This window comes from Anthonomus grandis, chromosome 12 (genome assembly GCF_022605725.1).
Source record: "Anthonomus grandis grandis chromosome 12, icAntGran1.3, whole genome shotgun sequence".
Lineage (NCBI taxonomy): Eukaryota > Metazoa > Arthropoda > Insecta > Coleoptera > Curculionidae > Anthonomus > Anthonomus grandis.
The window spans coordinates 11,565,411-11,582,806 of record NC_065557.1 but is presented as its reverse complement, the minus strand read 5'-3'; the positions used below and the strand labels follow the sequence as shown (position 1 = coordinate 11,582,806).

Sequence of the window (17,396 nt, the reverse complement as noted above, 5' to 3'; positions counted from 1 at the left end):
AAAAGCAATTTTCCCGTAAATATCCCAAACCCGAAAAAAACTTTATGCCTTACCTAACGATCCTTACGCTAAAGTTAACAAATTACCATTACCGAGGGACCTGAATTCAAATTTCCTACGAAACGGCAAAAAATTGGGAATTAAACTCAACTTAGAGATAAAGCCCTCCGGGAAGAAACTTGCGAAGTAAATTCGAATAAAAGACAGCGAAAAACTTATTCCTATAAGTTTTCGTTGACATAAAGTTGAATTAATGCTGTACGTTTATTTTCTAGAGCAGAAAGTTCTCAGGGATATTGTAATTGTTTTTTTCTCACTTTATGTTTAGATGGGTGCAGTTTAGAAAAAAATATAAGCACGAGTTTTCTTTCATAAGAAATAAGCTCATTTTAGTTTTTCAATTTATTTTTGTGACTCTATTATAGACAAATGCTCCTCGAGAATCTATTTTGTTTCGATAAAAATCTAAAGACCCTCTCCTAAAATACAAGTTTCGAAGAAAAAGGCAGAGCAGAGAGTAAGAAAATCTCTTTCTGTATTATATTAGTCGAATATTTCAAAGAGCGCACCAGTGTATATTTGCATATTTTCTTGTTCAGCTACAGAGTAAAGCTTCATGCATATAACATATTTCAAGCCTAATTTTACTTAGCTTAATATTAAGATTTTTATCGAAAATAATATGTAAAAAGAGTGTATTTAGAGCTGTTTGTTTAATACTGTCTTAATTTTCTGCTTCTGCCCGGGGCAAAATTTGCCTTCAGGTGGACTTTTTTAATATATCTTGTTCCAACGTTATTTTTTGATCGAATATGATTTTAAGTCACCAAATAAAAACCGGTAATGATAAAAAATGGGTGAACTTTCAAATTAAAAATTATTCTAGACATATTAGAGATCTTTACGTATGTATAGTCTAGGAAAAACAAGTAGCGAGACAGTTTAAAATCAATATAAAAAAATGGATATGGAAAATTATAAGCTATAAAATGTATTTAAGAATCAGTGTTAAAGCAATAAAACTAAAACCGACTATCTACAATCAGTGCTCCAACAAGTCAAAGTCCTCTAAACCGATCATCTTGAAAACTAGCAATGATCAAATTATTGAAAATATGGAGAAGATTTCCAGCATGCTTTCGGAGAAATTCTTCTGCTTCCAGCAAATTGTCTAGAGGAAATTCTTAATATTTTGCTCTTTGCCACAGATTCAACGACAGTTTATCATATTATTTAAATGCATGTCAAATAAATACTTTGCAGGCCTTGATGAAATACCGATGATAATATTGAAAAAAGTTAGTCAACATATAGATGCTGCTCTAGTTCATATAATAAATGTCTGTCTAAATATTGGAATCTTTCTAATAAAACTAAAAGGGGCAAAAGAACCAATTTTTAAAAATAAGGATTTATCGATCCATATCTCTCCTCTTTTAAATCAAAAACCTTCGAGAAGGTCATTTATATCCGCATTATGAACTATTTATCTAATAACCAATTTGATTTAGGCATAATCATTCGACTCAGTTGGCGATTTTTAAGCATATATCATGTTTAAGAACGTTGACAAAAACGAAAGAGTTACCACACTCTTTTTTGATCTGAGCATAGCCTTCGACACGATAAGCCATAATTTGTAGCTGTCAATCCTTGGCAACTGCGGACTGAGGGGAAAGGTTGCCAGGATTATAGCTCTAAAAACAAACAGTTTGAGTCTGGAGGGATACCTAGTTTTTTTAGCGACATCTTCGGTGGAACAAAGCTGGAAACAAAGGTGGAAAGCTCAATCCTAGGTCCAGTACTATTTGTTATGTATGTAAATGGCCTCAGTGAGAGTCAGTTTTTGTTGCAAAAAAGCTACCGTAAAATGCATACTTATTCGTCTACTTAGCCCTCATTTCAGTGGGTTTAATTTACTCACGGTTCCAGCTCTGTATATTCTTATACTAGCTATTTTTGCCAAAAAAACACCGTATCTTTTCAATACTAATGCAGAAAATTATGCTGAGGGTTTATAGAATAATATTTATGTGTATCAAACTTAAGTTATTTGTGGTTATTTAATGTATATGTTTTTTCATTTAATTATTTTAATTGGCAGTATGTACTATGATTTTTATTTTGTGAAATATTTTATTATGTTATAAATATTCATCTATTTATTTAATATTTTTTATTTTTTTCGTTTTGTACTACGACTATCCATGACGACCATACTAATACGTTATACTATAAATATATTTTGTCCAAATACATGTCAATAATCTGCCCTGAATGCAACTTTTTCGTGTATCTATACTAGCCCTAATCTATATCTGGTGTCTGAATTATGATAAGACGGTCCTGACATTAAATAGCGGATTTCGACATTTATATTATTAATAGATGATGTAAGAAAATATTCATTTGATACTTGTTGCACTTTTGTCTCAAATGATGCTCTGGTATGGGTCTCTATGAATACCTTTTACGCAGTCATAAAATAATTTTACGCATCCCTAATTAGATAGACTAAGATGACATTTAGATGAGTATTGTAGATGACATCGACTACTGATAGCCGACGTAATAGGAGATGACAAACGACAATTATATCAATGATAATAACCTGCTCTAAATAACGTATTCTCCTCCCTTGGTGTACATTTATCTAAATTAAGACATAACAGTTCTGACATTTAACGTCTGATTGAATTTACACAATTGTCAGATGACTTTAAAAAAAGGTGTTATTTGATAGTTGTCACAGAATATTTTATATGACATTGAATACTAACAGCTGACTTTGATATATGTGATAGGAGAAGACAATTGACAGATTGATATCAGTGATGATAATCTGCCCTAAATTCAACTCTCTCGTGTACCTATATTAACCTTGATGTATATCTGGTATCAGAATTATGATAAGATAGTCCTGACAACTTTTATCGTATTCCTTTTAGGTTTTTATGTGTATTCTGTATTGTGTTTTTTTTAAATAAAAATAAAAATAATTTATTGTAATGTGTAATTAACTAATTCTCGATTTTCAGAGTTCAATTATTACTATTAAGTAATTTTGCTTTTGTTTATAAATACAATAGTTTTTAACTGCTTTAACTTTTAAGTTAAAAAAAAACCAAGCAATTTACAAACTTATTTCTGCTTTTTCTCTAGACAAAAAGATCTTTAAGTACCCGGAAGATATTGGTGCTAATTTTTATTTATTCTTGTCAGTCAAAAAGAAAATCCTGTAATTTCTTCTAAGAAATAAAATATTGCTTTTAATTATGCCTTTTTAATACTTTCTAATACTTTCTATAATTTAGTTTCGTTTTCCTATGGTATGTATATGTAGCTAAATAAATACTTATTTCTAGCAAAATGTTTGATCTAAATTTCTCAAAAGTTCATAGTAACTTTTTTTGACACATTGTTTATTTATTTGGTGAGCGTAGGAATACAAATAGGTTTAAATACTCAAAATAGTATCACAAAATTAACTTCACACTATAGGTACTACAAAAAATAGATATACTCTAACAAAAAAACTTAAATTATGTACGTATTACAGTTATCGCGAGAAAAACTACACCATTACTTAAATTAGTTTTGGCATAATAAAAAAAAGCTACTGAATTGTAAAACGTGTCTCCAGTTTTTTGTTATTCAGCACAATGGAGAATTCTGTAAACAATTTGTTTTCCTAAATGGAATAAAAAAAAGCTTAGTTTGATCCTAAATTAATTTGAGGAACAAAGAGACAGTTTCAAAGAGACAGTCAACAATATTTCAGGAACAGTATAATTAGCGTTAACCAATTGAAGGCACACCGCATCTGTTAATTGCCGTTTACCAGAAAGTGACAATACACCAAAATGGCTTCGAGCAAATTTTGCACCGTTTTCTGGAAAAATGATTCATAATTGACATGAATTATAAAAACTTATTTTGTATACTTTCTATATGATTAATATAGACATCATATTTTGGGTTCCATATTACGCTTCTAAAGTTAAGTCGACCGAGAATAATTGAATTGTAGAGGCAAATAATTGAATTAATATTTAAAAACACCACATTTTTTTGAAAATATAACCTAATAATCTAGAAGCAGTAGCCGCAATTTGTTGATTGTTTTGAGAAATCGTTTTTTATTAATTTAATTTAGTCAAATTTTACTCGTAAATGCCTGGACGGAATAAAAATATTCTGGAAACAATAATAAGCCATATTAATTTATATTTTTAATTTTTTAACCGCAATTAGTAGAAGTAATTTCGTTTTTGTTTGGTAAATACAACAGTTTTGAAAGGTTTAATTTTATTTAAAAAAACAAGCAGTTTTTCAAAAAAGCTTGTATTTTTATATTTTTTCTCCAGGTAAAAAAATCTTCGATTTTAATTTTTTTACTTATTACAGGCAGCCAAAAAAAAAGTCCTGCATTTTTTCCAAGAAATAAAACATCTATATATTAATAGATTTTGTATTTTAAATCTATGCTATAAATTATGAAAAAAAACTTTCTACAAATAAGAAATAACTTAACCTATCTGAAAAATCTGTCACGGCAAAGTTTATTTTACTTTTTTAGATATTTCAAAGCCATTCCAGTTCGTTCGAGAATTATTTTTTCAGTTTTCTGCAAGAAATATAATTTTTTTCAATTTTGTGGAACAGGAAATTAGCAATTTTCTGGAAAATACAATAATTTATTTGCTTCACGCAAAAAAACATATTATATAAAAAAATCCATATAAGAGATTTAAAAGCCAAACTTGAGGAGCTGACACAACTTTTAACAAAATTGCCTCGAAATACTTAATATTAGTCAAAAATTATTTTAAAAAAACGAGTTATTATATTTATTGAATTATCATAGAAAATCCTATTATTTATAAAAGAAAAGACTGAACTTCTTGTATTTGAAGTTGTGTTTCATAAATAATATAGTACATAAATGTCTGGATTGTTTCGCTCAGACCAAAGAAAATAGTTAATCATTGATGCCATCTTAATTTTTTTCTCTGCATTTAAACCCTTATTTCCTACGTTTCCAATTTTCTTAGTTTTTTAAGCAATTTTTCTAATTTATTCATAATTTTTCGTCCTTATAAAATATCGCGTCTATATTACACGAAATATATAATGCACGAAATCAAATGCTTTTAACCATGCAATTATGAACATTACTCTGACCTAATTCTCTCGAAAAGGCCACTTTCCAAAGTTACCCATTGCCTACTTAGTTGCTCTTCCGCCTTGTATTGAAACAATAAAGTTTTCCGTGTCCAAAGGGCATGTTGCATGCTCTTAAACATTTCTTGGAGCCATCAAGACATGCCAACGGCAACAACAATTATTATAGTCACGACGTGAAAATGTCTTGCTTTTGTAACGTTCGCAATTCTATACGTGTGAGATTTCTGGCATTGTTGTTCGTTTTTTGAATACGTCGTAAATTCAAGTGAAATTGGTTTCCGTTAGGGAAATGGGGTGGGAAAAGTGAAAAGTTATGTTTTAAATTAATATGAGTGTTTTTTTCAAGTAAAATTAAAAATTTAATTATTGAAGATTGGTATATGGTGACCATTTTTTTATTGTCTTATATATTGTGTAATTTTTGTATATTGGCATTTAAAATATAATTTCCCTATGTATTTCTTATTATTATTGCTCTTTTAATTAATACTTAATTTTTACAGAAAATTTGCAGTCCTTCCAGTAAAAAAAGGACAAAAGGAAAAAATTTAATTGTCTAGGAGATATTACATAACTAAAAGAAAAAGTTAAAAAATTGAAAACTGCAGGGTACCTTATATGTTTTGATGAGAGCTTTTCTTTGACTCTTATTAGTTTTTGGTATCGTTACCTTTATCGCTGTTTTCATTTTTCTGCGTAGCTCTGCCTCAATTGATCATTAAGAAATATAGATTCTTATCTTTTTCTATAATCATATACCTCAATGGTCCTCCATTTATTCCTGTTTAAGGCATTCTTGTTGTTTTCTTAAAATGGAGCAACGGTGAATTCCTTGGGAGCATTCTCGAGGTCGTTTCCTGTCCAGCCTTCCCTGTATAATTTATCTTGGTATTGCCCAGGCAGTATTCTTTGAAAAGGCGTTCTTTTCACTATGATCGGTTCTTGGTGTCCTCATCTGTGTTGTTGTTTCACTCATTTCTGCATAGCTCTGCTGCAATTGGTACTACCTCCCATCTCTCTCTATAGTCATATACTTCATGGTTGAAATGTCGTGATCTCATGGTTGCCATTTAAGTTATGGTTTGGGCAATCTTCCTCTATTTGTCCCTGCCTGAGGCATACCTGATGTTTTTTTGAAACGTAACAATGATGAGTTCCTTAAATTGGTCGATTCATCGTCTTGGGGAGCGTTCTCGAAATCGTTTACTCTCCAGCTTCCCCTGCACAAGTAGTTTTTCCAAATCGTCGTCCTTCCTTCTAGTGTTATTAACAGCCTTTCCTGAATTCCTTTATGAAAATTATTTTAAAAGTTTAGAGAATTCTTTCACTGTGGAAATATTAGTTGTACCAGGGAGTCTTCACCCCACCAAAATCATGAAGGCATTTAGCTTTTTAATGTCAGCAGTCCTCAAAGTCCAAGCTTCCACTGCGCATATGACAAAGAGAAGTTCAAGTAGTCTAAAATAAAATTAAATAAATTGCATTTGTGTTATCATGTCTTCGTAATGTGGTTATCTTTCTAAATTTTTATTAATTTAGTTAGTTTTGTAGCTTTGGCATGCGCTGTTTTTCCTGTTAAATCTGTTTATAATCTTATGATTTATATAGGCACCCAGATAGATCCTTTCCCAGCCTTCCAGAGCTTTACTAACTATGTATTATAATAACTAACCATATATGTTAAATAGCAAGGACGACTAGATACATCCTTGACGACCGCCGCGTGGTAAGTTAAAGGTTTTAGAGCCATCGACCGATTCCTATGCTATTGTCGTATTACTATCTCAACAGTGTGAGAAGGAACGGAGATCGTATGTCTAGTAACTCTTTCCAGAGTTGAGACCATTCTACGCACTCAAAAGCTCTACTGCAATCGAAGAAACATAGAAACATAAGGTTTCCGAGCTCTCTTGCCTTCTCGATGATCTTTCAGACGTCCATAATCTATTCTCTGGTGTCTTTCAAGATCTGCCGCTCCACATTCCTTTATGCCGAGAAATAAAAGTGTATGATAGTCGTTCGGCCACCCTCAGCATTTCTGCGCTCATATTATCTACACCTGCACTCTTATTCTAGACCAAATAGTCAATTTTTTCTCAAAGAGATCGGCCCAAATTAAACAATAAATCAAATTCTAAGTCACAGGTCTCGCATTCAATACAATGTCAAAAGATGACTCGTGTTTTCTCTGTATTAGGCATTATCAGATCTTTTTGTTTATATTTTTAACATAAAGATAACTATTCTCCTATTTTGTTAACTTTTAATTGTTACCCTGGACTTTTAAGATGTAGTGTTGTTTATCTATTTATTTTTCTTTTTATTATTGGATAAACAAGAAGATCTGATGACCTCTTTAATTTTCCCAATGGAAGGGATGTGTATTAATTCTTTATTGTTTGTTTCATGTGTATATAAATCTTCGCAGTATTTCTGCCAAACCTCCACTATGTCGTCTATTTCACTGATGACTTCATCCTCTTTGTCCTCTATCTTTCACGTTTTCGGTCTAATTTTCTTATAATGGCCTTAATACGTTGGAAGAGATCTCGGGTTTCGTTGGTGTTAGCTCTGCTTTCGATCTCTTAGCATATTTATTCTATGTGGTGATTTTTATCCCGTCTAAATAGCCTTTGTAGTTCTCTATATACTTTATAATTCTCTCCTCTATTCGGTTCTTGTGGATTTAACTGTCTCGAGGTATCCCAATCTGATGTCAGGTTTTGTTCGAATTTTTGTTTGAAATGTTTGATGTTTACTGGATCTAAAGAGGGAAATATTTGCTAGCAGCAGTTTGTGGTAACTTCTTTTCATGGGATAGTTTTCGCATTATTGACGTTGAACTTCCATCTAGCTGTTATGAGGAAAAAGTCAATTTGATTTTTGTATCGACAGCTCTCATACTCCTTCAAAAATAAAAAAAATATTTTTATTTTTGGGATGTTCTGGAAAACCAACTATTTCTACCTCACTCCATCTAACTCCATCTAACTTTTTCGGGTATTGCTACCAATAAATTGGATTTAAAAATCTTGTATAACCTCATGTTGATATTCATTTGAAAATCGTAGACCCCTTTTGGTGTTAAAATGGATATGATATTAATTTGACCATAAAAAATGTTGATGATAGTATCAAAAAGACGAAACGACGCTTTTTATATCTAAAAGATCATTGTATTTAAAATGGATAATTACGGCTAAAAATAGATTGAGGAACATATGAACTGCTGCTTACAGCCAAGAAAGAACAGGAAAAATAGAAACATTTTCATATGAAACTAAGAACATATGATTTTTTATTAAATTTTCCCTATTTTGGGTTTTCCTTTCAATTTCTTCAATATCTTTTTCAACGAGAAAGGGATATAAACTACTAACTCCCTTTTACTAGTCGAACAAATAAACCGTATAGTTCTATGATATATTCGGGGCTTTATCATTAGACGCTTTATTACATCGTGCAAACGGACGGTCCTAGGAAAAGGCACGTACATACATCATCCATATGGAGAAACAAAAGATAGTGCTGGATGTAAAAGGAAGGTCGCGGGGAATATTAAAACCGTTGCATTCTGAGATATGAAATGTGCCAAAGGACTTGTTTTGTTTTTGGATTTTAGTCTTTGGACAAATGTGGCTTTAAACTTGATAAATTATGGCCTTTTATTTAGACGAACATATATAGGATGTTATATTTTAGTATGAATGAAATATATATGTGGGGTTATTTGCAACGGGACTTTAGAATATTATTTTAGCTCAAAATTGAGGAAATTTTGTTTGAATTTAAATACTAGTATATTATTCTTAAAAAATGAATTGCTATTTAACTTTAAATGTATTGCACTGGCTAAGAATTTTTGGAAACAGGGGACACAACCCACTCTTATTCGATAATTCGAACAATAACCTCATTCGATCTGCTTAAAACTATAAATATTCTACTAATTCTTAGGAAAATGCTAGATTTATTGGTATCGGATATGACCTAACATAGATAGAACTGGTGACCTAAACACAGATTTTCTGGTCTCTGATTATTCTAATTTTGTTCAAATAAATGTAACAGTTCAGTCTGAATCAATTTTATAGTATGCTTGCCCAACTTTTGGTAACACCAAGGTTATTAGTAATGACAAACACAGATAAGGTCGTAAAGGTTGTTCACCAGTAAAAAATTTTCGTAAATTTAAAGAATTTTATAATGTAACAGTATGTATTTTGTAATGTAATGACTCAGCAATACTAGTGTTCCGATAGTTTTAGTTAGTTCCGATAGTTTTAGTTAGCGAGTCCGATAATGATAAGTTACCTCATCAAAATGCATCACTCTTGAACGAGATTGGCGTTTTATTTCGTGGAGAAAAAAATTCCTTCTAAGAAAGTATCTTTCTTATCAATCATTCACTCTTCAAAAAAAAATTTCTTAAAAAAAAATGGAAAAGAAATTTTCTATGAATATCTTGGAAATAGTCAAAGGATACAGCAAGATATGACAACATTTTAGCCACCTAATTTTGAATTTAAATTCAAAAGTCCATTTTTCAGTCCAAATTTCAAAAAGTTCAAAAAATATTTAGTGTATCCGAAGTTTCTGAATATTTTATGTTACGCAATTTTCGAAGTAATTTTCAAGTTTCGTCCAGGCGTTTGAAGACATACTTTATTTGTTTTATGTTTGATGATGAAATGTTTTCTTATGTTCTTGATCTTTTCCAATGATTTGTCCAGCATAGGCACAACTTTGAAAATCAATTTCATTTTAAGTAATTTTAATGTACTGCCGGAAATAGTAGTAATTTATTCCTAATTATTAAAACACTTCTTGTGTAATTACAATTTTATAGTAATTTAACCTATTCTTTATTCTTTTGGCGATCTTCTTAATTGTAAATACCTCCAAAAGCAATTGAAATATTTTAAAGTTTCTTTGTGACCTTTAAAGGTAGTTTTTATTTTTTTGGGTTTATTGGAAAACTTGTATTCTTAGACTTTAAATAATTTTATTTCTTGATAGACTTAAATAATTTTATTTTTTATACATCTACATGATTTTGAACTGAATTGAATGAAACTTGAATTTTTAATTTTATTTTAGCTATTTGAATCTATTCTAAGTTCCGTGCTAATCTTTGCAGTGTTTTCTTTTATTTAATTTTTTTTAATTTTAATTCAAGCATTTGCCGTTATTTTTAATTGATTTATAGACATTTGAAAAAAAATTCGTATCTCCTGGGCGAATGAAGGTATTTGGGATATATCTGTATATATCTATATATATCTGTATTTCTTCTGATTTTCTAGAATGAAATTCATATATCTTTAGGCTTTAACTATTAGAATCTAATACTAAAGAAATTTTTGTAATTCTATGCAGTGAAAAATGTATTATTATTTCAGGCAATTGAGGTATGTTTATTATTTTATCAAACCCACGTATTTTTTTCCCCTTCACTTGTTTAATTTATACTTCTACTTTCTCCAGATAATCCAAGTAGTTGTTTTTCTGTTAGACTCTTAAAGCAATTTTGTTCCCATTCCAGGCAGTCAAAGTCGTTTTATTATTTTTCTAGTTAAGTTATTTTCTTCTTCCTCTTCGCACTTTTGAGTCAAAGTGGCGATGACATCGATATCATGACGACTTTAAAATGCCATTTAAATATCGCAGCCAAAATAACGTCTCACATATATAACGAGTAACGAGTTTTATAGAGTCAACAGAAACGTTAAAAATATATACATATAAGAAGACCTTTTAAAAAAGACATCTTGACAAAATGGCATAAAAATCAAAAACTAAGAAAAATTTCATATAGCTCTCTCCAAACCAAATAAAGTCCAAAGACGTAAATTGAAATTGAAATTGACAGATTCTTAAACAACCAGAATAAGCGTTTAGTTTAAAAAACATTCGTCCTTTGGGATACCAAAAGGGTTTGATGCATATAAATCCCAATTTTCTCTTTGGCATTTATAAAAGCTTTATTTTTAAAAGCTCATCTATTCGAAAAAAATTGAAATATAACGAATTCCTTTCAAGTCATATCCACAAAACTTTAAAAAAAGCACTTACTCTGACTCATTATTTTCAAAAATAAGCTCCCCGTTCTGCTCCTCATACTCCTTACCGCCCTTCGCAGTTCCATCCTCAGTATGGTAAGGCAAGATAACTCTTCCTCTCGCTCCAGAACATCTAACCACTTTCAAATCGTAAGTTCCGACACTTTCAACCAACTCGTGGTTCTGAGCCTCGAACTTGAATAATCCGCCATGGTCATCATCCAGGATGATCACTGTGGCAAGCATGGGCGATCCCAAACTCCCGGCAGGCTGTGCAGAGCACAGTCGTACGTAAAAATGTTCATCCGGCTCGAAGACGTCATCATCGATAACTTCCAAGGATATACGTTTTTCTTTCTCTCCCGGCTGGAAGCGCAAGGTACCTTTAGACTTGACATAGTCACTACCAGCCTGAGCGGTTCCATCTTCTGTTGTGTATTCTACTGTCACGGGAAGATCAAGGTTTCCACTACGAACTACTGTAACATCGAACTGGCCACAGCTCTCCAAGACCGTATACTTGCTGGGATCGAAATAAACTCTTGATCCGCTCTGCGTGAATTCGTTAACTCCACTTTCTCGCTGTAACTCTGCCTTAACTTCACTTAAGTCGCTTTGGGCTCTCTCTGAGATTCGCCGCATTAGATCTCCACTTCCCATAAGCTTTCTCGTTGCTTGAATCCGATAGAAAGCTCGAGACTTAGGTCCTTTATTAAGAAGGATCTCGTGGGCCATTTTTTCAAGAACGTCTATGTCCGTATGGGGGTGTTGTTGCCTAAGCTCCTTAAGAGTTGAAATGTATTCTTGTTTGATATCTTCATGGACATCATCTAAAACCAGCAACTCAGTATTGACCATTTCCAAGTTATCAACACCTTCTGCTTGCACAATCACCCCTCGCTTGTTCATTCTGAAGTCTTTGCGAATGAATTTGTGGATTTGCCGGTCTGCTGCATAAGCAGTAATCACCGTGCATGGGAAGAAGAGAAAGGTTATCAACCCCTCCCATATCTCCACCTCACCAGGGGAAAAGTAGCATAGAATAAGATAGAGCCAGACATAAGCGAAAACAGACCAAGTAGCAGTAACAAAGAACACCCCTAAATGCTTAATTTTTCTCACTTCTCCCTTGGGGATCACCCAAACGCAAATGGCAATGATGACAAAGAGATTATAAGCGGCAGAACCAACAATAGTACCAGGTCCAAGTTCCCCGGCAGTAAAATCTCTAGCATAGATCTCTATAACAGACAAAAGAATTTCTGGAGCGCTCGATCCTAGCGCCATCAAGGTCAAATTGGCGACAGTTTCGTTCCAGACTCGCACCACGACGATTTGCTTTTCGCCGTTTGCCTTCCGAACGGAAACCTCCCGCTCTTGCGAGGTAATAACTTCGATGGCTGCCATAAATCGGTCGGATACAATCGAGACGCCAATAAATAGAAAAGCGAGAAATAAAAAATAGAGAATGCCGCGGCCGGTTTTGTCCAGAAGGGAAACATCGTCCAAAGGTTGCCAACAAGGTAGGATCAGGCCGTCGGAACAGTTGATTTTGGCGAGGTTGGCGGAGGTGTTGGCGTCCCACATCGCTCACGACGTGTTCGAAAAGAGGCGGAAAGCGAGGCGGAGGCGCCGCATAACACGGACGGCACAGGCGTCGCGACGGAACTGTAAAGGCCCGCTGGCCCGACGCTCGTGAGACAACGTGCAAACCATCAGAACGGGAGCCAAACCCCCAATTTTATTCCGCGGCCAGGGGAGTCGCGCAAGCCCCAACTGAGGCTGATAAGGCGTATCTGGCCGCTGAGATTTTTTTTGTTGTTGTTTGTTGTTGTTGTTGTGGTTGAAGTATTGAGTCTTGAGAGATGCTGAAGTCTGATAGCATCGAGCGAACTAGAGGATAAAGGCTTGTTTTTAGTCGGTTTGGATAATTAGTTTTGCTGATGACTTGCAGTTCATTAGAAGATATGGGGCGTTCTCTTTTCTTCTTCTTAAAAGTTATATGGATTTACCATCGTAGTCCAGAATATCTTCAAAACGATTTTTAAAAAACGCTGAAGAATTTTAAAATGTTAGATTTTAGATTACAATTTATGAAGTCTTCACTGATGTTTAAAGCTTAACTTAATGAACTAAATAATGCATAATTGGTAGCATTGGTACCAAAATTTGATATCTATAATTGTACGTACACAACCGATGTGGTTATTAATTTAAAATCTAGGTAGATGCACAAAAATAGTCAACTGATTTATTTACACACCCACACTTCCAAACATAATCACTTACGACTACTATAAATATTTATTTACTACTAATCATGTCCGATTTAAAAGTTGCGCCGATATTCCGAATGAACTAGCCTCCCGGCGGTGCGAGCTTTTTATACAGGTTGGCGAATAAAAAACTACACATAGCCATTATAAATGACAACACCGCTTTTCGCTTACTTTCTAGTTGTTAAGCGACGCGGCGAATTCCTATCGTCTGATTTACTATTTTCAGCACGGCACAATCGGCAGACCTCATTTTGCTGTATGATTGCATACGGCACTGTTAAGTTTTAAAGCGCTATTTTAGTTTTTTTAAATATTTATCAATATGGCTATTTATACCCCTTCCGAAAAAGTTCAGTTGATAAAATGGTTTTATGAACGCAATTCGGCAGTAGAATGCAGGGATTTCTTCTTAGTAAATTTTAAAAATAGACCGTCGTAAATGTCCTGTCAAATTTTAAGACATCTTTTTGCCTGAAGAATGTAGACATTGTCACAGCAAAGCTCAAGAACCACCTATTGAAAGGGTCAAGAAGATAGAACGGTGGGAAGAAATGGTAGTGGATAGTTGTAGTGGCTTAGGTTTCAATTCAACACAATCTAGCAGAAGTGTTGGAGAGGAACTAGGTATGCAGCATAAAAACAAATGTTTTAAATATTCCAATACTCAGGAGGTGTTTCCTGAAGACCCGTAGCGAAGAATGGCATTTTGTGAAACCATAATGGAAAAGGCAAATGAAAATTTCTTGTAAAATATTTGGTTTTCAGATAAGTCTTTTCCATTGCATGGTAAACACAATCCTTCTATTACTCGTTACTGGTCTCAGGAAAACGAGTACAGAAGTTTTTAGTTCTGTAATCAGTACCATTCAAAAGTTGAATGTTTGGGCTGGTATTGGGCAACTATATTATTGGCCCATTTTTCATTGACGGTACTTTGAGTGGCTACAAAACCAAGGTGTTCCTGCCGCTTAACTCCTGCCTGATATAGTTCTGAGATCAGTCTATTTTTAACAAGAAGGCTGTCCTGCTCATAATGCGGTTAGAGTAAGAAAATTTGTTCACAAATAATTTTCCTAATCGTCTTATTAGTGAGACTGGCAATATTAAATGGCCTCCAAGATCTCCCGATTTGTCACCACATCAGTTTATTTGTAGGGGTATCTTAAGCAGACTATTTATAAACATAATAATAGTAGGTTAACGAATTTAGAGGAGTTGAGAAACAAAATTGTTGAATCTAACAATTCCATTTTACCTCAAACTTATAGTTTACATTCGATTTTATTAAAGTTTATGTTTTATTTTAATAAAAACAACGCTTCAATTTTTAATATGCAATGCATAGCATAAAAAAATGTAATTACAAATCTATGCGGGCTTTACATATGTAATTCCTGCATTAGAAAAATATTATTTACCGCGTAATACTTTTTAAAATTTTTCCGCAAGACAGAAAAAAACATGTAACGTTGCGTCTTTGAGAAAATGTACTTGTCAAATGAAATTCCTTCTATATTTTCACATAAATTAAAAGAGAATAATTTTCTTAATAAATTTTTTTCTCCACTAATGGCCTAAACCTAAAAACAACGAACTTTTAGCGGTATTAATAATTTTACCAAATTTAGGAAAGTTGCCTTTGAAATGTAAAAATAAAATTAAGTTAATATACTTAATTTATAATAAATGAGCAAAAACATTTCCATCTTATTCAATACATTTTTGAGCACACTTAAGCACGCGTCTTGTAGCTTTTAAGATTGATCTTCCATCTCTTGATTTAAATGTAGCGTTTTCCCATTCGTTAGGTAAAAATTAAAATAGTCAAAAGAAAATCAATTAATTTACTTTACACTTACACTACGAAACACAATTACTTACTAATACTCACAATATTTACGTTGGCCAAATATCGGTTAATGGTTCTATTCATTCAATCCACTATGCAATCTGACTACGGGTACAATGCAGTAGTCCTTGTTTTCTTAATTATTCCAAGCGTCTTACAAATGTACTGGAACAAGCTAAACGGACTAATATCGTCAATCTTTTTAAAGGAAACTTTCCACGTTGTATTGACGCATCAAAGCCTTCTGCTTTTTCGGTGGAATATTACATTCCGCACATAAAACGCATTTCATGCACCAGTCCTTTACGTCTGCATTGCCATTTGCCTATGACCCGGTAAAATCTTTACCTCACGTTTCCCAGGCTTCTTGTTACTCCAAGATCCACTCCTGACACACCGGCATGGATTTCCTCTAGCCACTCCGGAATCCGATATTTAGGCACAACGATTTGCCTTCTTTCCTCTATGTCGACAAAAATTGCGAAGTTCCTTGTACCCAATATGAGTTGACATTGGGGGAATACTTGGCAACTTCTTTTCAAGTTGGCTTTTCCTTTTCTTTATCCAGGTTAGGACTATCTGAATATCGGGATCTTGCTCTTGGTCTGTTATAAATTCTTAATAGGTTAGCATCTTTCTCTTCCACTCTCTTACAATGCCTAAAGAGCTCTGGACAGGGTCTTCTTGCGAAGGTTTGCTGAATACGCCTCATCGCTTCGACCTTCCTTTAGTTTAGTGAAAGTGGAACTAGCGACCTCCGGGCAATATCTTTTCATGTGGCCTACGTTGCCACAACCCAACTGCCGATCCTAACAGCTACGTCTTTCATAAACCTCCCTAATCATGTGCTTAACCGATTCTTTAAAGTCGTCCTCTCCTGGAATCACTTGCCGGACACGACTCTGACCTTCGTTCGTGTTCTTGGCAGCTTTAGATTCAAGATTAGGGCATGTGTTAGTGCATCCACTAATTTAGATGAACGTGCAGGTAGTAAGTACTGACTCTTATGATTCTTTCCGGGACGTCGGGATATACCAGTCGAAATAAAAGTGCAGTATCAGCTTCAAATTCTTGCAAGGACTCCCTTGGCTTTTGGCACCGATGTTTCAATTGCTTGTGGTAAGCATATTCCACGTGTGATTGGGCATAACGCATCTCTAAACACCTCACTAAATGATGACTTCTTGTTCTTCTGGGGGCATTCTTTGCAGGATGGCAGCATCTCCTCTCAAGGCAAACTTAAGGGCAGTCGCCTTTTCTCTGAATGACCAACCGTTTGCTTTCGCAGCCGCATCAAACTTCACGCCGAAAAAATATTCCATGGTTTAGTGCTATATCAAATTAAGAGCGCATTAGTCCAACAGATCCTGTCAGTCATCAGGAGCAGTATTTGCAAAATGTTCTTCTTTAGTTCTTGCTTTAAATATTCTTATTCTAGGTATAAGAAGAAATGGTCATGTTCTGATGTTTTTTTTTATTGAGGTGGGAAAGTAATACATGAACTGTTTGAGGATAATCGTTATTCCAATTTTATTACACTAAGAATGTGCCTTATATATATTCTACAGTCTGAAACAAACTAAATCTAATCACAGTAACTTTCTGTTCAAATAGTATGGTACTATTAAGGTGACTGAAGTTAACTTAATTTACCAAAAACAATAATTTACCAATATACTTAAATTTAAAAGAAGGAATAAACAGTTTTAATTTTTCGTTCAATCAATATCTGAATTCCCTTGAAATACTACTTTTCTTCTATAATTGTACGCACTATAGAATAGAAGAGAGAAGATCTACTTTTGGCTAAATAACAAACAACAGTACATATGTAAAGTACAAACAACTTGTAATAAATGGAAATTTTTAAAAAGTAGAGTTTGTTTAATTTTAATCTTAAATTGTTTGCGTATTTCTAGAAAATCTTCCTAATTAGCCGATCGATACAGAGTTGTAGGACGAATGTCGCTGGTCGCACCTTAAGCATAGTTGACATTTAAAATTTTACAATTTTGACGC

General features: G+C 33.4%; 1 protein-coding gene across 2 annotated transcripts in view; it reads right to left on the bottom strand.

Moving 5' to 3' along the window:
- Window positions 1–12,939, bottom strand: part of LOC126743110 (sodium/calcium exchanger 3) — a 172,909-nt gene extending 159,970 nt beyond the window's left edge. For both annotated transcript variants that reach the window (XM_050450073.1, XM_050450072.1), the window contains exon 1: window positions 11,263–12,939. In XM_050450073.1, coding sequence (XP_050306030.1) covers window positions 11,263–12,836 — 1,574 coding nt within the window. In that variant the 5' untranslated portion in view covers window positions 12,837–12,939. The remainder of the gene's footprint in view (window positions 1–11,262) is intronic.
- Between the last annotated feature and the right edge of the window lie 4,457 nt (window positions 12,940–17,396).